We start from the raw sequence: 22,249 nt of genomic DNA on the forward strand, positions 1-22,249 counted from the left end.
CTGGGTACAGTGACAGACCTTTTTGCATTATATTTTTCTGACTTTTGTGGTCAAAATTTCTGCTTTCCTATTTCTGTGATGCATATGAACTTCTGTGATGCACATGAGCAAAGGACACTTTTTTTTAGAAGTCTGTATTTCTATTAATTGCTCCCAGTGCTTTCTGTGTTTCAGCTGGGCAGGGGAAGGCTCCCTAAAAGCATGATTTGAATGATGGTCTTTCTCAAGTCACATAACTTGAACAGCATTGGCATGTGGTCCCATAGTAAGGGATGAGAAGGAGGAAAGGGACCTAAAGCCTCTCGTTGGTTATTCCCTGTAATGGATAAATAAACAGTCTTACACAGTCAGGAAACACCTTCTCCAACCCCAGTTCTTTTCAGACACTATGGGAAAAAATCTCAGTTCTTCTAACACAAGGTGCACACACTAAAACAAAATTAATCACTTTGTCTTCTTCTTGCACAGAAAATACACGTGAGGGCCACCAGAGCTATGGGATGAGGAAACAAAATTGGCTGAAGGCAATCCTGGGCATTACAGCTCAAAGCACCCATTTTTGCCTTTTCAAGGAATAATTTTGAAGCAGCCTATTTAATTTTTGTTAGCAGTGTTCCTCTATGAAATCCTGTTTCATAGGCAGGCTCCTGTCAGCTGGCTCTGTAAAGAGAGTTTATTTTTTTTTCCTGTGTGTGTACAAGTTGAGCTGTTTTGCCATGGATGGCGTGGGTAACACATTCCCCAGGGAACAGCCACCCTGGAGCAGCAGTGCTTGCCAGAACACTGTGAGGGGGTGGCAGAGATGAGCAGATGTGATAAACACACACCTGCACACCACTCACCATTCCACCAGTGCTGCAGAGCCTCTGCTGAGACCTCGGAATCACAGAATATTCTGAGTTGGAAGAGACCCACGAGGAACACCGAGTCCAGCTCTTCAGTGAATGGCCCATCCAGGGATCAATAACTCAGCACAAACTGCTCCCTGCCCCTCTCCCCAAAACTACAGATACACATGGAGATCCACGGGCTTTTGCTGCCCTGCACTGAACTCTCCAGACCAAAAAGAGTGGAATTTTATTCTAAATATTAAGTGCTATATGGAAGAACATAGTATGTGAGTAGTGAGGGAGCCATCTGTGCTCAATGAAAAGTGATGCTGCGATTGAGAACTTAACTGAGTAATTATTGAAATGTCAGTAATCACAAATGAAAACAGGCAGGCACTTCATTCCACATTGAAATATAATGGCTTTTACTACAGCAGACAAAATTTCACAGTGCCATGACACAACTGTGTCACACTCTGCATTAATAAAATGTTGCTAAAAATACCTAACCCCCCTTCTATGCCCTCCCCAATCAGTTGTCCCACGGGAAAGACACAGAAAATCAAAACTGATAAAGATAAATTAAAGCAACACATGCTGTCACATTGCTGCAACTTGTCAGAGAAAGAGAGACGAGAAAATTACATTCTTTTTCTTTCAATCATCCTTGATTTGAGGGTTGCTGGCATCAAAAACCTTTGTTAATTTGCCTGCTTTCAGAAGAGAAACAGCAAAGAGTGAGCATCTGAATTCCTTCTGCCCCAAATTCAGTTTGGAAATGTTTCTTTAGACTGGGGTCCTGCCAAACCTTAGGAAGTGTCCATCCTGATTTGGAAGTGGTTTTCATTCTCATTAATACAACCCATCTAGACATCTTCTTGCAGTTCACCTAACTGCAGTAAGGTTCATTTTTAAAAATTAGAACCAACTTATTTCTAATAGGAGGACCGCAGAGTTTATATATGTGAAATGCCCAAAGCAGCATTAACTTTTATGCTCCAGACAAATTTGAGATTTCTTGGTTTTTTTCCAAGCTGGAGCACGGCATGGGTTTGAGGAGGAGGAGGTTGCACGGCCCTCCTTCCCCTGGTGCTCTGTGCAGTGACTACAGAAGAAGGAGTGTGATGCCTGCAGTTTGCAGGGGTGGTTTGCTCTGCAGAAGGTGCACAGCACATGGAGGGCAGAGGGGAAGGGAAGGGACAGCTCCAGCCCTGCTGAAAGCTGAGCAGCAGCAGCAAGGATGTACAGCTGGGCATCCTCCCCAGAACCCACAGTGTGTTTGTGTCCTTGCAGTTCCAAACAGTCTCCAGCCTCAGAATTTATGAGTGAATATTCTCAGTTTACACTTGGCACCTCTGAAAATAATTGATTTGCAATTCCTGAGCACCAGAAACAAAAACTGTGCTTATCACAGGGTTCGTTTTTACTTGATGGCACACAAACTGGTCTTGGGATTTATCTCACCTCCATGAACCCCAGGTAAAAACACTCCCATGGAAACAAAAGAGCCAAGAACTCAGAAATATTCCCGTGGCCAATGTCAAGCTTTGCCAGTGTTGCATTTTTAAAAGATATTTGATTGATCACAGGAAGCTGAGGCCAGGAGGCAAAGCTGCAGCATATCCACATGGATTGGGGATGCATAACCATCCATCTCTACCCATTCTGACTATCCCCACCAGGATGTATTCATTCACATTAAAAAATGGAGCCAAAACTTCCTCCCTCAGCAAGATTTGTTGTGATTCATGGAAGGGAGGAGGAGGAAAGATTAATCACTGCTTACCACTGCTTCTGCTATTGAACAGATAAAGGACAGCTTTAGTTGTCATTATGATCATACAATAGGACATTTATTACTTTATCATTGAACTCCTCTAGCAGGTTTATTACCATTTCATTTGGAAGTCTTAGTCATCGCCCAGGACTCTCCTGTGGCACCAGGAGACAGCACAGAACAAAATCTTTGTGCTGCAAAGCACTTCCAGTCAACAAAATTGGTGAGGTAAGAGAGAAAGACTGGGCCACGGGGGCCACTGTGAGATAATTTTCCTACAGGGGACAGTTATTTTTTCTGCTTTACAATTCTCTGGTGTGATTCCTTCACTGTGAGTTTATTGTCCCATCACTTCCGAGCTGCTGCTGATCTCACACCAGCTCTTTAGTAATCAGTTCTCTGTGAAATTCTGCTGTAGCTGTTTCCTTATATGGCCTCTCCATAGAATGCAAATGTTATTAAATTTTGGAAATTTTAGTGACAATCACAGCAGGTTACGTTTGGTTTTAATTTTTTTTTTTAAAAACATGAACAAGCATGTTGTTTATACCTTTGGAGGTACTCTCTACAACATAAAATACAATAAAAATAATAATCCTACCCATATATTTAAAAAAAAAAAAAAACAGAACAAATGACAGTGTATTAATGTCTGAGATAGGCTTGAGCAACATCCCTGCCCTTTGTAACCTGTTTGACATCTTCATGCAGGTCTGAACAGTGCAGTTTATACACAAATTGAATCAAATAAAAATTCCCTTAAAAGCTGTGATCTGACCTCCAGATGTTGGGGGGTTTGCAAACAAAATACGAATTTTGCTGTGCAGTTTTATCCTCCACTGAGTGGCATTACTTATATCCCTGGCTGCTAAAATAGTTGCTCAGAAGTGACAGTCTCAGTTCAGCACCAAATAGATGGTGAGGACATGTAGGGACATATTAACCAGAGAAAGAAAATTACCACCCTGTGGCTAAGCTGGACTTCTCAGAGAAAAGGGCCTGGGAGCAAAACATCAAGATCATTCCCACCAGAGGAACGACACCAGGTTAGAAACACTCATGAACTGTTCTGACAAGAGAGTGGATATTTAATTAAGCAATGCAGTTTCTCAGGGCATGGTAGAGAGAAGACAGTAAACACACAAAGAAATCTGATTTAGTGCAAGAGCAAGTCAAGCTTTTCATTCGTAAGTAGAGGGCTGGACAGGTTGTGGGTTTGAGGCTGTGCATAGGAAAAAAAAACATCCTCTGGTTTGCTGGTTACTATGAAGATCAAGTCACAAATGTGCTGTTAAACCTCTTTGGCCTGACTAAATCATTGGCTGGCTTCAGGATGATACCACCCCTTTCCTTCTGAAATTAAGAGCACTTCTCTGGTTTGGTCCAGAAGATGAACTTTGAGGTTTAGTCTTACTGAGCTAATCATTTTCTCAGATACTCAGAACTCATTTTAGGAAAGCAATTCTTCCCTGTGAAGGCTAGAAGAAACCAAAATTAGGCATTTTTAAAACTGAGTATTAAAAACATTTTTAAAATGGAGCTAGAATGAAAGTGGCAAAATGGCAACATTTTATTCCCTTCTTGAAAAAACAGCCTGAAAATTAGAGAAATTAAGAAACTGGGGTATATTGTGTTTATTTTAACAGCGTCTGAGGCATCAGCCATAACAGATCTTGTTTCTAAAATACAAAACAGTGTTAATTTGCTTTTGGGGATGAGGCAGTGCTTGCTGCTGTCAGAGCCCCCTCACGAACTGGGTACAAGAAGGGGAGTTTTGGCTCATTTATGCAGGTGACAGTGACTCCCCACCAGGAGGAACTTCTGCAAACAGTGTTGTCTGTAACTGAGACACAAAATTTAAATGCCAAGGAGGAAGAATGTGACCCCAAGGAATCTGCCAAAGGGATTGGAGTCATTAGGTTAAGAAGAAGGGTGGGTGAACCAGGAGTCTTTTGGAGAGATACTCCCAGTTGTCCCACTATGATTTGGGTGATATGGTTTAGTGGTTTAGGGGTTACAGTGGTGGTGTTGAGTTGATGGTTGGACTGGATGATCTTAAAAGTCTCTTCCAGCCTTGATGGTTCTGTGATTCTGTAACTTCAGAGACTGAAAGCCTCCTTAGCCTGGTACTCGCTGCTGGAGGAGTGTCAGCACAGCTCCTGCACCAGAGCTGCTCACGAGCAGCACAGAGTGGACATCAGAGGGTCTCTGATGTTTCAAGAACTCCTAGCCCTGCTGATGAAGCACGATTTTGCAGGAGCTTTTGTGATGCCACAGTTTCAGAAACAGGTTTCAGGCAAACAGATGTGAAAAGGCAGCAACAGGAAGAAAGAGTGGAAACACCGCACCAGGGGTGGAAACCAAACCCCACTCCCTGCTAACCCTGCAAGGCTGGAAGCTCTGCCAGAATCAAATGGAACGGGAACGACAGTGAGGGTTTGTCACTTCCAGAGGATGAATTGGAGTTTTCACTGTGCTCACAGCCACGTCTGGAGTGCAAAGAACGCTGCCAGTCACCCTCCGGGGCTGTCAGCACAGCGACCGGCACAACTGAGGTATTCCAGCTTTGGGGAAAGAGTTAAAATCATAGCAGACAGCAGGTACAACAGATACCTGCACACTTACAATCCTAAGTGCAAAAAAATGCATGTCTGTCACCCACTGCTTAACAGCCCTGGCATGGCAGGTACTTGGTTTTCAAGCATCATCTGGCTGGGAACGTCACAAAGCACTCCACCTGACAAGGCATCTCTGTTCAGAAACCTGGGTTCTGGGAATCTCTTTGTGATAGGGAACATGACAGCTCTGAGCAAACCTGGGCTTGGCTGGAAAAGAACAGCACTGACAGAGCCCAGGACCTTCCTTCCTGGGGACACAGAAGGACTGAGAGGAAAAATGAGAGAGTCTGGTCAGCAAGTGCCTGGGCTGGGGTGTGCAGTGGTGCCACTGACCTGTGCAGATGCACAAGGCAGGGCTTGTTCAGAAGTCTCATCACACCAGAGTCCATCCCTCACAAACTGTGCTGATGCTGCTGACACCAAACAGATGAAATTTTAACCAAAAAAGGACAAAGTTTGAAGATAGCCCAAGGATGATTCCTGCCTTCAGAGTAACAAACATTTCATCCGGAAGAAATTCTGCAGTGACAACGTCGAGACACCCCCCCCTTTTTTCTTTATCATAACCATGAGAGAGAAAACTTGCTTTTTTTTAAAACTGTACTGCACATTTAGCTTTGCTGCTTCAGAAAACTGGACTCAGATATTGTTGAGAGTGAAGAGTATGAGATTGGTGCAACAGTGATAAGACAAAACATCCAGAAATAACAAAAGCAAGACATGGAGGAGGTTTTGTTTCAAATTAATGTAAGAATTACTAGTTACTTGTCACTAACACATTATAATGATGGCCATAAACCTCCTATTTCTTTAAAACCTTTAAATAAGCCCAAGAACGTGCCAGATATGCAAAGCCTTCCTCCTATGCACACGCTAAAGATTAAAATAATTAACATTTTAGTGACTAAATTTTCACTCAATTCCTAAATAATAACAGCTCTGAGAAGTAACAGTGTTAGTGCACATTCATCCTCATTTTAGCTCTCTTGACTCCTGTGATTAGTGAGGAAGAGGTATTTGCCTACTAAGATAAGCTAAATATATGTAAGGATGATTGTTTCACAACAATTTAAACCACAAAAAAAGTCTGCCTTTCATCTGCAGATGGGGCACGCACTGATACACCACACAGGCTCTAATTATCCACTTAGGATTATAATTACAGGGATTGTCTCAGGCTGCCACTCACTCGCCTTCAACATCCTTAGTCCTGAACTGTTTCCATTCCCTGTGTTCAGCCACGATGTTGGATACAGCTCCACCTGCAAGGTTTTCCTGATTAGCACCAGTGTGGAAAGAGCACAGCCAAGCAGCTTTGGGGGTTTGAGCAGAAACCCCGAGTTTGGGCCACGGGCACTTCAATAAAGTCTATTGAGGGCTCCCCACCTGCTGCAGATCAGTTGATACCTTTAACAGCCCAACTGGCCCCACTCCAGCCTTGGCTGCTGCAGGTATTTTGAAGATAAATCAGCAATTTCTGACTATGTCTATTTATTCTGTCCTCATTTAAATCCCCATTTTCTTGCACTGACGGAAACAAAGCAGCAGTAAAGCTGACAAGCACTGGTTTTTCTTGCCTGCCCCCTTTTGTCTTCACAAATGTGAAGCCCGCTCAGCACAGGTTTTTCAAAGGTTTGTAGTTTCTCACTTAGGGTTCCAATAAGCTCAAACTCAGAGCAAACCCTGGTGGCAACAGTTAAAGTGAGCAGAGATCCTCACATACAGTTTGAGCACTGAAAGCAAAATTTACTTTGTTCAGGATGACCGCTGAGGGATGAAAATTAAGAATTAGGAATATTGTGGGATGCAGGTTTCTGTCTACAGAAAGACACAATTTACTCAGAATTTGTATTTTATATCACTTGTGTGCTGTCAATACAAATAGCTCTTTAAATGAGGAAAATTTCAGGTAAAACTCATCTAACAGCAATATAGGGATGTGAGCCTGGTTTTTGTCTTAAAAATGATGCTGATGCTCAAAATTTGTTCAAACATTAACTAAACTTACTAACATACTAAATGCCAGTGATGTTTCCTTTTTGATTCACTTGACACACCTATCAAAAATCCACACCCTTCTTTCAGGGATCTTAGGAATCATTCCCAGTTCCAGCCCTGTGTAATGTTGTGCCAGTTGTGCTCTGTTTCTGCTCTGTCACCTGTAAGATCAGCTTGGTGGCAAAAGCAGAGCTTCAAAACCCACCCTCTCTTCGCCCTGTACCTGAAGGTGATAGAGAGAACTCAGATTTGGATGCTCCCATTTTAAATATGGGTATTTTTGTAATATATAAATATAAATATATAAATATATAAATATATAAATATATAAATATATAAATATATAATGTAACTACAGACATGAATTGCAGCCAAAGGGTCTGTAAATGACAGCAAAAATATTTTTCCCAAGTGAGTTTTTATAGCTACTGGTCCTAGAAAAATAGAACTCACTGGTTTTTACTGGACATTCTACTTTACTCCAACACTATTATGTGGGCTTACCATGTATAATATTTCAAGACATCTCCCCAGATTTGCTATTCCCTAATTAAACCTAAGGATTACTATAGATAATATTTAATTTATACAAATAAATAACATATTTATATGTATTATATACTATAAAATAAATTAGAATAAATAAGAATAACTAAAATACATAAATAAAATAAATCCTAAAAATATTTTGGTTTTGTTTGGGTTTGGTTTGGTTTTGTTTTCTTGTTTGTTTTGGGTTTTTTTTTCTTTTTTGGGGTTTTTTTTTGGTTTTTTTTCAGAGTGAGACAATAATCTGATAATAATTATTTCCTACCCATCAAAGCTCTCAAGACAGTGCCCAATTGCCAGTAAAGTTTTCAGGATGTAAACATGTCCTGTGTAGTTGTAATTGTTGCTGAATCAGGCACTGAGTGTTATATAGTTTCATACTACTGAAGGACAGAACTCACCTTTAGTTTTGACACAGAACTCACCTTTACTTTTTAGGTAGGATACGGTTTCCTTCATTACTGGGGGGATTAGTTCACCTTTGTTTTTGTCCTTGATACTGTCAGGGAAAAAAAAAATAAAGAAAAAAGAAAAAGCAACAGCCTTTAAGTGGCATTTATAGACAAAGGGTCCAAAGTAAGACAGAACAGCCTGAGCAAAACCCAGAGAGGAATCTGAGAGCAGACACTAAATTTCACAAATTAAGGAGCCTGTGCCCAAGACAAGAGTCTTTCCCACCCAACTTTATCCCTGCTGGAGACTGGATTTGGTTGGATGCTGCTGGTGGAACGGGGTTTCAGGGCAGCTTAAAGGCAGAGGAGGAAGGAGGTTGCAGCAAACGCTTTCCAGTAAGTCTTGATCAAGGGATGCTGCAAGTTTAGGAGCCTTTTATCATGCAGATTTTTCTTTGTCATTTGGCTCTTTTTGAGCCCCAGTGTATGTATAATTTAAAGGATATTGTACTGTTTGTTTTGAAGGCAAAGCGGGGCAGTGAGATTATTAACGCCTTGGATGATTTCCATGAAATGAGATTTCTTTCTCCTTCGTGAGTGAACAGTTGAGGCAAAAAAATGGAACATGGCATTTTCTTGATCTAGACAGCACAGAAAATTCTGCAATTATCCTCCTCATTTAAAAAAAAAAAAGTCTTTGGCAGCCTAAAATATAACAAGAGTATCTGCAGAGTATTATACTACACTTTACAACAATCAACAACAACATAAAGGACCAATCTCAGACTTTAAAGTAGCCTTAGTACATATTTATGTGGACAATGTTATATAATAAGTCTGCTGCAAAAACATAGAACAAGTGACTGTACAGCCCATTAATAACTTAGTCTTGCTGATAAACCAGAGAAGGAAGGAAGTTCCAGGGGTTCTTTGCATAGCAGGCAAAGTTGGAATCCCCTGTGAAATTATGTCTCCAGTAAGAGATTAAATAAGAAAAAGGGCTGGGAGATGAGGTCACTGCTGGGGGCAGGGTTTGGGATACCAGTGAGGAAAAGCCTGCAGCAAATCAAGGTGAGGGAAAAAACCCTCACACTAATTTTAGCTTTTCTAATAGGGGAGTTCTCACACTCTCCTTGTGTGTTAAATAATTTTATTTCATGTATTCATATCAGGACCCTAAACACTTAGGGCAGCTTTTACCAAAATTAGTCAAAAGCCTAATTGACTGAAATGGGAACATCATCAAGAATTTAATGTGCTTGGAAGCTGTTACATCTTTATTATTGACAATTTAGGCTCATGGAACCCATTCTCAGCCTCTCTGAAGTTGCACTGATTGTGTTTGCTTTCTTACAGCTGCTCACTCCAGAGGCACCAAATAGCAACCCAGCAGCTTTTTATAAACATTCTCTAATTATTATTGTTACCCATAAATGTGTTTCCCATTTCAGTGTATAAATAGCAAACTGATTATTTACAGCACCGGCTCCTGCTGAGCACTAGTTTGTCTGTCAGAGAGGTGAGACAAATAACTGGGTTATAATTTGTAATAATAAAACCTACACACAACTTGTCTTTTTTTTTCCCCTAGGAAGAAAGGTGGTGTTTTTGCACTTCTAACATTTTCTGCAGGATTCCCTTTTAAGAAAGGTTCTGTTCCCAGTACAGTGAAGGAGGTTCTCCAGATAAATGGTGTTTTAAAATGGAGTAGGGTATCCACTGACAGTCACATGCAAAGGTTTGTTCTGTTTGGGCAAGCTGGGGGGTGTATTTTCAGAGTATGTGGGACACAGAGTTGGCTTTGCTGGACCTGAGGTGACAGAAAAGATTGCAGGGATGTTAGTGCAGGTATTGTAAAGCAGAGCAGCTCAGAGGTCAATGGGATTACCCCTCCAGCCTCTCTCTGTGGATCCTGTCAGCAGCCTGTGTGTCTCTGCCTCGGCCAGGAGGGTGAGAGGAGCAGCTGTGCCCTGGATGGACAACACAAACTGACACTGGGGGTCAGCTGCTGCTGTGGGAGATTTGAAATGAGAGGCATCTTACTCTCATCTCTTCTTCTTTCTGCTTAGGTGAGGAGCAGAACAGAGTATTTCAGAGCATGGCACAGCTGCTGGGACTGACTCAGGGATCTCCATCCTGCTGCAGCCATGGCAGGTCCAAGAGGTCTGTCCTGGCACACAGAGGATGAGTTCTTCCCACTCTGGGATCCCTGATTAGTTACTGCAGCACGTTGCACACCCAGTGACTCACTGCTAGACAGCAGACAGCTACCACACAAGGCCTTCACACGTTGTGCTCAAGTGTCATTAAGTATTCTTGGCTGATAATCTTTCTCTCTCTTTGCTTTCCCTCTCCCTTTCATTTTTTCCCTGCTGAGACATGCAGAGGTTTGCTTTAGAATGCAATCCTTCCTCCCTGGGCACACATGCCCAGCATGCACAAGCAGAAAGATCATGGCCAAAAGGAAGGCACCCTGAAATGTTTATGATAACCACTCAGCAAACAGCAGCTGGACAGTTGTGGCAATTCTGCACATTTTCTCTGCCCCCTGTCCCCATCCATGGCACAGGTGGGATGTCATTTTGTCATTACAGCTCACAGAGATGATAAGAGGAGAGGGAATCAGCAAAAACAATTCATTCCTCAAGATGAAAGTTGATACCTTTTCCTTTGGTTCAGATTTTAGAAGCTCCCAGCACATTTTGTTCCTCATCCATCACTAATTTTATTTTCCTCTAAATTAATTCCTTTATTTCTGTTTTAGAGCTTGCAGGGGGTTTGTTTATTTGTAATTCCCAGTGGTGATGAGTGAATCTGGACAGGGGTGGGCAGACAGGAGGAACTGCCATCCCCATGTACATCCATTTTGGGTGCTCAAGTGCTGTGGATTGGACCCACACACGGAGAGCATCTGTTTGCCAGTGCTTCCATCCCCAGTGCTGGAACTCTCTGGAACAAAAATGATAGTAAGGCCTTGCTTGGTGTTTCCCTACCCCCAGATAGGCCCTTTCTGAAGTAATCATCCTTTCCATACTTTGTGAAAGCCAAGGCAAGCGGTGAGGACACAATTTAGTGATGGTAACACAGCTTCGTGCCTGAAAACAGTCCTGGCTTTACTAATGTGGTGGCATAAAACATTGTCCTGCCCAATGACCCAGTGGAACCCACCTAAAAGATAGTCTCTGGCTTAGGGAGGTGGGTTAGCCATGTTTCAAGTGTTAGGCTGAGCTCTAAAGGGGTACTACTGTAAAAGTTCATGTCATAGCAGCTCTCACACAATACGTATTGATTGTACTAATTCCAGGCCTCCCAGAAAGCAGAGGGAACTTACATTTTATATCTCATTTACAGCTGAATCATTAGAACCAGAAAAGCAGACTGGGGGTGGGAGGGGATTTGACAAAAGTCCATGTATCAGACAGCCTAAATTGCCTTCGCTGAATGTGAACAATATTCTTCAGCTGTTTTTTGAGGAGGATGCCAGAGAACGATGACAGAAATGACTGTGGGTAGGAAGCTAGAAGGTTTTGTGGGCTTTTTTTTGTGTGTGTGTGTTGTTTTTTACCAAAATTAAATCTTGCAAGTACTGCTGCCATCCCATTCCTCGTGCAAAGTAAATCATTTTTTATGCCACATACAGTGCTGTAATCTAGGCAAGCAGCTGTCAGGGCATTTCTGGGAGAGAGTGATTTTATTCATTCCATCAAACTCTGATCAGAACAATCTGTGAGCAACAAAAAACAACAATGTATAAAGGCTCAAGCATCCATTTGAGCTTTAGGCAGCCATTGTGGAGCCTGAAGCTTCGTTTTGGCTTTGCTATCTGTCATCTAAATATCTCCAAAACACTTCCAGGCTGCCAGAATCCACCAGCAACACGTTAGCTCAGGGCTCTGGCATATATGGCAAAATGTTCTCCACTGGGAGAAAAGTTGTGCACTGACTACCCCTGAGAAAATGGAAACATGAAGATCAGGCAGGTCACTGGGACAGTGAGACCTGTCCTGAACTCACAAAATATATTGTCTGGCCTCATAGTTCTGTGGCTTTCAGAGAGATTGAGAAACTAAACATATAACAAACAAATTATTTGCAGGCAGTCTGTCTGGTGAACCTGCACATCACAAAGCTGTAGGGTACAGAAATCTCATATTTTTTGAAATCTCCTGGCTTACTATTGCAGGCTGACTCCAAATTGCTGGGTAGGTAGAGGTGGCCGTGGTGGAGGAACCTTAACCACAGGTGGCAGTTTTCCCTTCTGTTTCCTCCGAAGGTTTTCATCATGTCTGCAAAAAAAAAAATCAGGGTTTCATTGATTTTCTGTGCAGCACGGATGACAGAGTGTGTGTGTGAACAGCTGTAAGTGCTGCTCATGATGCTGATCTCCTGACAATAGTGTATATTCTGCAGGTCTTACAGAGCTTGCATTTAATTTCAGCGTGAGGAAATTTGTAAGTGGTATTTGTGGTAGAGTACTTAAGCACGACATAGAAGAGCTCCTTTGCTTCAGCCAGTGGAACGCAGCAATAAATACGTCCAAAAAATAGGAACACGCTATAATTTGCTACTCAAAACACAACCCTCTTTTCTTTGGCAACCGTGCAATCCAGTTTATAACCTCAGAGCTGCAAGGTGTTTTCTGTTATTCCATATTTACACAAAAGGTGTGTAAAAACCTGCCAGGCATCAGCAAGAGTCGCAATCAAAGCTTCCAGTTCCTTTCATTCAGCAGTGACACAAAATCACTTCCTGTCAGCACATCAAAGCATTTCCATGTAAAGCACCGTGTTGGGGAGATGTCATTGACACCAACACTGGCACCTGACAAGCACAGCCCTCTGCATTTCCTTCCCTTTTCTCTCCCACCCTCCACTCCAGCAATCCTCCCTAATGCACAACATATAAAAATAGTGGAACCGCTGACAACAGACACGTCCATAAAGTTTAAAATCAACCAACACTTCGCTGCCTGGGAATGCTCTTAATGAAAGGAAGTCACTTAATCTGCTGCAATATGCAAGGAAAGAGGTCAGGATCACAGCTCTGCCCAAGGAAGTTACATGATGCTCATAAGCAGTAACAACGTGTGGGTTGGTTTTGCTGACACTCACAGAGAAGTTGCAATGACATGAAGGAAATGCTCCACAACTGAGATGGAGATGTTCCACACCTGTAGAAAACATCTGATGCACCTCAGAACATGTTTGATGCCAATGCAGCTTTCAGAATTTACCCAACCAAGCACAAGCAGGTAAATTAGACTTTTAACCACTGAAGAAATAGGTTCTGCCCAGAATACAGTGAACAGGATGCAACTCTACCTGAGGAAAACGTGGATTACATTTGCCACGTACCGGATGACTTCCTGAGGGATATTTAGCTGGTCGTATTTGAGGTGTTCTGCCAGGTCACTTAAATAGTTCAAGTAGGTGACCTTTTTCCCAAACTTATGGCTAAAAAAAAAAAAATAAAATATTGAGAAAAAAAAATCACAAAGCAGTATAAAAATCAGCATGGGAGGAACATTTACAAAGGGTTTAGTTTCTATTACAAAAATGTAAGTGCTGATGCAACTCAAAATTAGACTGTAATTGAAGCAGCAGGAGACGTAAGATGTGTTTCATTTCATATGATCAAACATATACAGTGCATGCCTGAGAGTCTGATTTGAATAAAAATAACTGCCTTCCATCTGAGTGTTTTGTGATTTGCATAGATATGAAAAACATCCTTTTAAAAGCCACTGAAAACCAGGTTTCACACAGCATTTAGAAAGCTCACTAAAAGCACTGTTAACTTTGGAGAAAATGTTACACAGGCAGCAGAACAACGTGTTTGTATTATTTAGGCATTCCACCCTAAAGACAAAATAACGGGGCTGTGGAAATAAACCACAAATCAGTCAAGCAACAGGCAGTACTTTCGAGGCATTGATAGTGTTGGTTCACCAGCTTTATCCATTTTGAAAAGGGCTGGGTAACTTCTGGGAAACACCATGGATGACAAGATTTTTCTCTGAGCTGTACAAACCAGACTTCCAAATCTGAAGTGTCACTAGTTGGCTCTTGAGCTTTGGCCAGAACATAGGACTGTACAGGCTGAGGTTTTCTAACAAGGGCCAGTGACACGTTTATACACACGGTCTGAAATAATGCAATATTTTCCCACAACGCCAAGCATCTGGACTGGGCTGAAGTGCCAAGAAAAACAGCAGGTGTTGATGATAAAAAGTGCACTTTCCTGCACCTTACTTCCACGGTGAAATTGCAGAAAAGCTGTGGCGTGACAGAGTTTATCCCCGGATTGTCCAATCCACATGCACACGCTCCCCCTAGTGGGACACGGCACAAACATCAGCCACTTCCTCAAATTTTAGATTTAAACTGAAACGAGATAAATTTTCCCGAAAGCAAAGCAGCTTTGGGACACTGAGGAGCATCAGTCTGTGCATGCACAACTTCAGAGCTCTCCAGAGCGTCTTTGATCCAAACCAGCCTGGGCTTCCAACATCCTACCCAAGCCACGGGATAGCACAGAACTCAGTGTTTAATCACCTCTGGTAATGCAGGACAGGTCACAGAATTAATTTGTAATTTGTAATTTGTAATTTTTAATTAGGAATTAGTGCTGTTCCTTAAAAATGCCACATCACCACCACCACCTAAATGTATATTATTTGGGATACAGGTGGGTGGTTTCTGTGAGCTCATGCATAGGAGTGTGGTCTTCTTACTGTTGTTTTGCAGTTTGGAGAAAATACACCTGACTGAACACATAACCTGCTTGCTGGTTTCTTTTGGGACTGGAAAGAAGATCAGTCAGCCTCAGGAGCTTGAACAATTTAATGCATTTACATTTTCTTAAGTCCTTTCAAATAAAAGAATGCTAAAATACTTACTCCATTTGTCCTTCACTCTAATAATTCTGTTATTTCCCCAGTTGTTGGCAAACACATTAAAACATCATGTAAAAGTACTTAGGCCATGTGCCAACAGACACCAAATGTACTAACAGACCCCTGAAAAATAAATACTTGCTTCTTCATAATGAAATTTATTTTACACCTGCTATTTTTATTGGCAACACTATCTACAAATGAGTCTGGGCTTTAATTTAGCAAAAGTAGGAAACAGAAGGTGTAGAGGGCTTTTCTCCCTTGCTTTGGTGGACTGGATTAATATTGACACTTAAATTAAAAGCATGATTTGTCAAGGTAAGATTAATCTAAACTGGAAGGGAAAGGTACTGTGAACAAATTTACTATTCTAGTAAATTAACACTGTTAATAAGTTTTAGTCTTCAAGGGGGAGTATAATTTAGGGAGATTGTACATGGGCCCTTTCACACTTAAATTTAAAATTATATCCTTAAATTTTCCCTTCCTTGACAAACCCAAACTAGAGTCAACCCAAAATGTACAATGCATGTGGACATTTAGCTATTAAGATAAAAAAGGAATAAGGAGGTTTTTCCTAAGCTTCAGCTAATTCCTGCTTTCTGGCTTATGGAGCATTTCAGAGTTTCCTCATATTTCCAATCACTTTGTCAGCCCCCGTGTACAAATAGCTTTGTTGCTGTTGGTTACAGATTTTAAACACAGAGAGTGTTACTAAATTAGACTCAAAAGAAGTACCCAGGTACACAGTGGTAAATGTCAGCACAAACAAAAACAACCAATCCTGACAAAAACAGAGTGTTCAGAAGGTCGATTTGATGCTGCTGCATCTGACAAGCCCTGCTTTGAATTGTTTATGCCAGGTAGGCTTCAGCTCATCAGGATCACCCATTTTCATATTCAAAGCAAAAGAAGATTTCATTGTCAGTGTACTTTCCAAGAAAAAAAGGTATTTCACTTGTTTTCACATAGTTAGATCCAGGGAAAATGAGTATTTGGAACAGAGACCTGTAAACTTTTATTTTGTAAGAATTAGTGACCAACTATTGCTGTAAGTCAACTATCACACTGAGTGAATTAACGTGCACTGAATGAAAATCATCAGTGTCCTCAAACCCTTTGCCTGGAGTTACTCCCAAGGAACTCTTGGCTGCCTCTGAGAAAGAGGTTGGTTCACCTGAGTATTGTAATATCCATCAAGAATTTTTCTCGTTTGATTGTCGGGGTTGTTGTTTATTTTTTGCCCTTTTTTTTGTTTGTTTGTTTGGCTGGTTCTGTTGTTTGGTTGGGTTTGTTTTGGTTTGGTTTCTAGAAAGCTCTCCATACCCATCCTAGAGCAAATCAGGAACAAACAAACCAACTGCAAACCCATCCCCACTCCTAAGCCACCATCAGGTACTGGGCATCCTGTTTCTTTTCTCACCATTGCACTATGTCCTGGATCACTGACATTTATTTTACTGCTAGTTAAAATATAGACCTATAATCAGTCTTCTTGTTTCAAGAGCAGCATATTCTGGAGTGATTTGAGCTGTAATTTTTATTTTCACATGCCCCTTACACGTTCCAGCCTGCCTAGAAGTTAAACTTCCCTTCTCTAATTAATTACCTTTCTACCAGTCAGAAATTGGACCAATGGCAAGTTCCTGTAGTGGATGTTTTTGGTTGGTTCATTATGGCTTTTCAAGATTAGCTGTTTTCATCCTCCAGCCCTGAGGACATTCATAATATAATCAGCAAAATGTCAGAATTACTTGGGAAGTGACAGAAGCTGAGCAAGCCCAGCCATCCTTGCACTTATCAGCATCTGCCCACTGGTGGTGGTTCCTTGTAGGTAGCACCACCTTCCCCCATGCAAAGGCAAAGAACACACAGTAAAATCCATCACCTTCACCGTTATATCCTCCATTTCAAATTCTTACAGGCACTTCAGGGCTTATCCATTAACTTTGAACACACAATTGTATCATTCCTATTCATGTCACCACTGCAGCTCCCCCTGAGGGTTAACCATTCATTATCCACTTTGCTGCACCACCCAGTCACTCCAGTCACACCCCCAGTTCCATTATGGGAAGTGCTGTCAAACAGGACAAAAAAAATCATTCGTGGTCCGCAGAATAACTGGTTTTTAAGGTGATATTTACTTTAACATACCAGTAAAACTGCTAAGAATTGAGACTCCCTTTTCTTGGAAAGCAAAGAACTCTACCCTCTTGTTCATACCCCAGCTAAAGCTCACCTTACCCATTAATCCCACACAGTTTAAATGGGTATTGTGCTGTTACCTGACATATTTTACCCCAAGCCTTTTTAAAAGCAACTTATTAGAGAACAAACCATCCTTGAACTAAATGGGAATAATGTGTTCAATAAACTGCCAAGTACCTTATAAGAGGTTTAAAGATATTCCACAGGATTTTTATGAAGTTGGTTGGATGTACAACATAGAGGGCTTTAAGGTTTTTCTTATACCTGGGAAAAGAAATTGAAATTGTTAGAAGGATGTTGAATACCACAGATGGCAGGACTGAATAGCTACAACTGAATGGAAGGTATTATTACAGGAACATTACACAGCATTCTTTTCAAATACATTCAAAAGACCTAATTCAGAAGAAATGGAATGTGAAATGAAAAAAAAAAAAACCAACCCATACACAATTTTGAAAAATGGTCAGCTTTGACAATAGGCCAAGTTAACACCACTGTGTTCCTAACCAACGTCCGCCATCTCATAGATTTAATATCAGGGGGACAGAAAGGAAATTAGGCAATTTGAAAAAAAGTACTGATAAGAGAATGAAGAGTCTATTAAAAAAAATCTGTCATGTAAAAAAATCACTTTCTTTCATATCCCTTTATTTTCTGCTTATGGGAGTTTCGTGTTGGAGAAAAATTCTAAATTTTCAGATGTAGAATTTACACCCGATTTTTTAATTTTACCACTAATTTTGGCCTGTTTTGCTAGTAATTACTAAAGGTGGAGCCAAGTGCTATTTGTTTGATATTGCATGGTTCCCTTTGTAAGAGACAAACCCTTCCTTCATTACAGATTTGCTTGATTCCACAGCGTCACTCCATGATCAATAAACAATGGATTCCAGCAGGCCAAAATGGAAACCAGGCTGCACACAAAGACTCTGCTCTTATTCAGTGTTATTGCAAACCAAAATTGAGAAATGCATAATGATATGTCCTGCTTTTATATATGAATTGTTGCCTATTACTCTGCCAGGTTTGCTTCGTGTTCCTCCCCCAAAGGGTCAACACTCACTGTCAGAAAGCAATGATGGGGGAAAAAATGTGATGGTGAACTCCTAAGGAAAACCAGGTTATGCTAAGAGGGGGAAAAAGGGACCGACTCAGAGATTGCAGGTTTTCCTTTTGGATTTTAACTGGGCCCTGTGCTTGAAAACAGCACACGAGCAAACCACTGCTCCTGTGCAACTGGCCCTGCTGTGGACAGGGACCCAAAATCCACAAGGAAAACCGACAAGCAGGACACCTGAGTTGCTTTACTAAAGCTTCCCTTTGAAGTTTGTTTTGTACCTTGCAGTGAGGGGCATAATCTGCTCACTGGGTGGAAGTTTATGTCCTTCACAGTTTCCTAGATTACAATTAAATGTCCAAAAGACTTTACTGAGCCTCTGCCCTAAACCTTCCAAGATCCATTCTTTTGAAACTGTTCCTGTGGAACATTTGCTTTCAATGCAAGCTAATTATGTCATCCTTTGTGCTCTCCTCTGTCCTCCCTTTCCTTTGACCCCAGAAGTCTGAAAGGAGCTATTTTTGTGTTTGTTTTCCAACAGCATTCACATCACTACAAGAATCAGCAATGGCAAAACGAGCTCAGTCAGCTGTGGGTGGATCAGGACAGATCCACTTCCCTCATGGGAGTTAGTTACAGACATTACACAATCCTAAGAGTAAACCAAATATTTGGGAGCCATACTTCCTGTCAAACTCCTTGTAGGCTGTTTGCAACCATTTCAGAGATGGTTTATTCAGGCTCTTCAGGCCATAGTGGAAGTAGACAACCGTATAATCATTCTCTACATACTGGTCCAGGGTGTACTTCAAGTACCTGAGGAGAAAGATAACATTGGAGTTTTAAGACAGTTTACTGGAGGAGATTTTTGAAGCAGTGACTGCGCTGTTATTGCACTGTAAATTCATATTTGCTTCAAGGTATTTGACAAGTTCATCATGCTCTAATGGCAATGTGGCCAATAATTCCACATTATTGCAACGCCTGAAATTGTAAAGAATGTGCTTATTTACAAGAACACTGGTGCTCATGAATCACTTAAGGATGAAGACAATACGGGACTGTGTTTGCCAAGAAATTTTTGAAGAGATGCATTTTAACTAACTTTTATTTGGCTTTTTTCTGGTCTTTGTAAAGTCCTTCCTTTGAGACAAAGCAAAAAAAAAAGTCATTTTGCCTTTTTCAAACAATAAACAACACATCTTGGGTTTTCCTCTCAATTTAAAACTTTTTAAATCCTCGAAAAATCCATTACCCCAAATTACTGCCAATTACAACCTGTTACTGTAAACTGCTTTTCTTGACTATATTTGCCTTTCCCTTGTTTGCACTGTGGTGCCTGCGTTCATAGATCATTTCCCTTAGAACAAATCTAAAGAACTACACTACTTATCCCATCTTGAAATAATACTGCATGTTTTATAAGCAGATTTCTGTGTGCTCATTCTGTTATGGCACAGTTTCAGAGGCTTTTCTCTTCCCTTTCTCCCACAATTAAGAGCCCAGGATGGCCTATTACACAGCTCAGTGACTCAAACCAAGCCCTGATGGAGCAGTGCAATCTGGCCTCGTGTCTTGCTGTGTCACATTTCAACTTTCTCATGTTATTTTCAATGCTCTCTTCTTATGCTGCAACAGAGCCTTTAATTGTAGGCAAGCAATTTTTACTCAATAAAGCAGGTAGTTCCATGTGCCATTTGTTAAGGCTGGGGCTATCTGCAGGGCCACTTTGACTATCCACCTTTGCGTGGAAAAGCCCATAACTTCACTTCTTACCCTCCCAAAGCCTCATTTATCTGCTTATTGTAAATTTTAGATTGCCACTGCAATTAATATAATGATGGTTTGATCCCTGACTTAAGCATTAAATGGTATTTTAATGGAAGAAGTAGTAGTGACAGTCATTCTAGACTTTCTTTTTTTTTAAGAATTTGAAATTAAAATACAGCTGAACAGATATTGTTACATACAGAGTGCCTGGAGTTTTCTTTTACAGCATGTAAATTCCTTGTCACATTGCATCCAGACAGCCTGTACTTTTAAAAATAACTGAGAGTGTTTTGTGGGCACACAATAACCAGTATTTTTCTACAGTCGATTACCTGCTCCAAGGCTGCAATAGAATTGCAGGGGCATTATAAAAGCTTTACCAAATCAATTCTTTAAGTGATTTCATCACAAAATACCTCCCAATCAGGGCCTACTCTGCAGCTTTTCCTCAGGATTCCACACCAGAGTCTAAGTACCTAAAAGCAGATCACTTGATAGCTGTGTTGCTACGTCCCCATTCAGACACCTGCCTTCAGTTCTTTCAGCTCAGACTTTCCAAGTGAGCTTGGTGCGGGCTCAGATACAGGAAAACATGTAAAATCTTCAGGTGCAGAAAAGCCTAAGGGCTGGAAACCTGAGTTTCACCAAGGCTCCTCCTCACAGAGCTGGGGAGGGTTCCTAGATTTGGGAGAAATATGGTTTGTCACACTCCTGATCACTGCAGGTGATCCTGTGTGTGAGGAGGTGACTGATGGGGCTCTCCCTCCTCCCTGACACTAACAGTCCTTGTGTGCTCTCAAAACCATTTCCTAGGTAATATGTAATATCCTTTCCTCTTTCTGAGAAGTTGAGACAAAAGCACTTCTGTCCTTTCTGGTGGGTGCTGACATTTGAAACATTTTGCCAAGAACATTTGTACAAGAACTCCAAACACATTTAAAATGCTTAGTAAGGACAGAACAGATTTTGTAGTGACAAACTACGAGGCAGAAACAGCAAGTTTATAAGGAAGAATGTTGTAAAGTTACCTGTCCACAACCTCTTTTAACACAAGAGACCCAAAGTGAGATACACATAAAAATGTTAAGCATAGTATACTGAATGAAATGGAGATGTTTTTATAAAATAGAAAACTCACTGAATGCAAATAACTAAACAATGCTCTTCCTGAGTGATTTAGGAGATAAAAGATAGCAAATTAAAGCAAACACAGCTATTCAGGAGAACATGTGTACACAGCACTAAAATACCAGAATTTCACTTCTTTGGTCCTCATTATGAATTAATTTTTTTTTAATATGATAAGAATTCTTTAATAAAATCAAGACAAGTTAATTTCAGTACACAGCAAATGGCTCCTTCCAGTCAGGGCAACTGGCAGTGTCATCATCATCTCATTCACTTCATATTAACACTAGTAGGTCTTACATCCTTTTTTAACTTCACTCCTTGCCTCCTGCTTCTCTCCTCCTTGAAAACTCATTCTCTAACAGAATTTTTCCTGTCAAGTGTAAAGGAGTCCATGCAGGAGATGCAGAGGAACTTACTCCAGCAGCCTGGTGTGGTTGAGCTGATGGGAGGGGGGCATGCGGCAGCAGCTGAAGGTGATCACCTTCCTTCCGGAGCTGTCATCGCCTGGGGGACAGAACAGGGAACAAAGACAACTCATTTTCGGAGTTCTGGAGGAATGGGGTGGATCTTGTGATGTCTGGGGCTACCTCTACCTCCTGTTGTTACTCAAAACACGCTGTGGGACTTCCCTGTCCAGTCCCACGTGACCTACAGAGAGCACAAGGCGAGAGCCGAAGCAAAGCTGAGGGAAGTTGATGTTCAGAGGTGGTTGGTGGTGCTCAGCTCAGGGAACACTTAAGTCCTGCTGCAGCACTCAGCTGGGGAAGAAAACAGGCCAGCTTTCCCTAGCAGTCTTGGAAATGACCTGTTTTCAACCCCTCCATGCTTTATATCCAGAATTTATTAGAATGCTGCTCTGCCTACAAGAGCTTTGGGCACCTGCTCTGTCTTGCTTCTGTGTCAGGTGTTTTTAACCAGCTTAAGCTTTCCCAGATCCTCTCTTTCAGAAGCACTGCTGCATTCAGGTCGCATTTAAAACACATCAAGCAAGGCACACAAGTATGATTTTCCATGTATC

General features: G+C 41.3%; 1 protein-coding gene across 1 annotated transcript in view; it reads right to left on the reverse strand.

Moving 5' to 3' along the window:
* ARHGAP8 (Rho GTPase activating protein 8) overlaps window positions 1–22,249 on the reverse strand; it is a 70,177-nt gene that overhangs the window by 13,304 nt on the left and 34,624 nt on the right. Inside the window, exons 4-9 of the mRNA XM_064654066.1 lie at window positions 21,648–21,735; window positions 19,015–19,146; window positions 17,448–17,534; window positions 13,519–13,617; window positions 12,340–12,450; window positions 8,198–8,271 (exon numbers count right to left, since the gene is read on the reverse strand). Coding sequence (XP_064510136.1) covers window positions 8,198–8,271; window positions 12,340–12,450; window positions 13,519–13,617; window positions 17,448–17,534; window positions 19,015–19,146; window positions 21,648–21,735 — 591 coding nt within the window. The remainder of the gene's footprint in view (window positions 1–8,197; window positions 8,272–12,339; window positions 12,451–13,518; window positions 13,618–17,447; window positions 17,535–19,014; window positions 19,147–21,647; window positions 21,736–22,249) is intronic.

Source organism: Pseudopipra pipra, chromosome 5 (genome assembly GCF_036250125.1).
Source record: "Pseudopipra pipra isolate bDixPip1 chromosome 5, bDixPip1.hap1, whole genome shotgun sequence".
Lineage (NCBI taxonomy): Eukaryota > Metazoa > Chordata > Aves > Passeriformes > Pipridae > Pseudopipra > Pseudopipra pipra.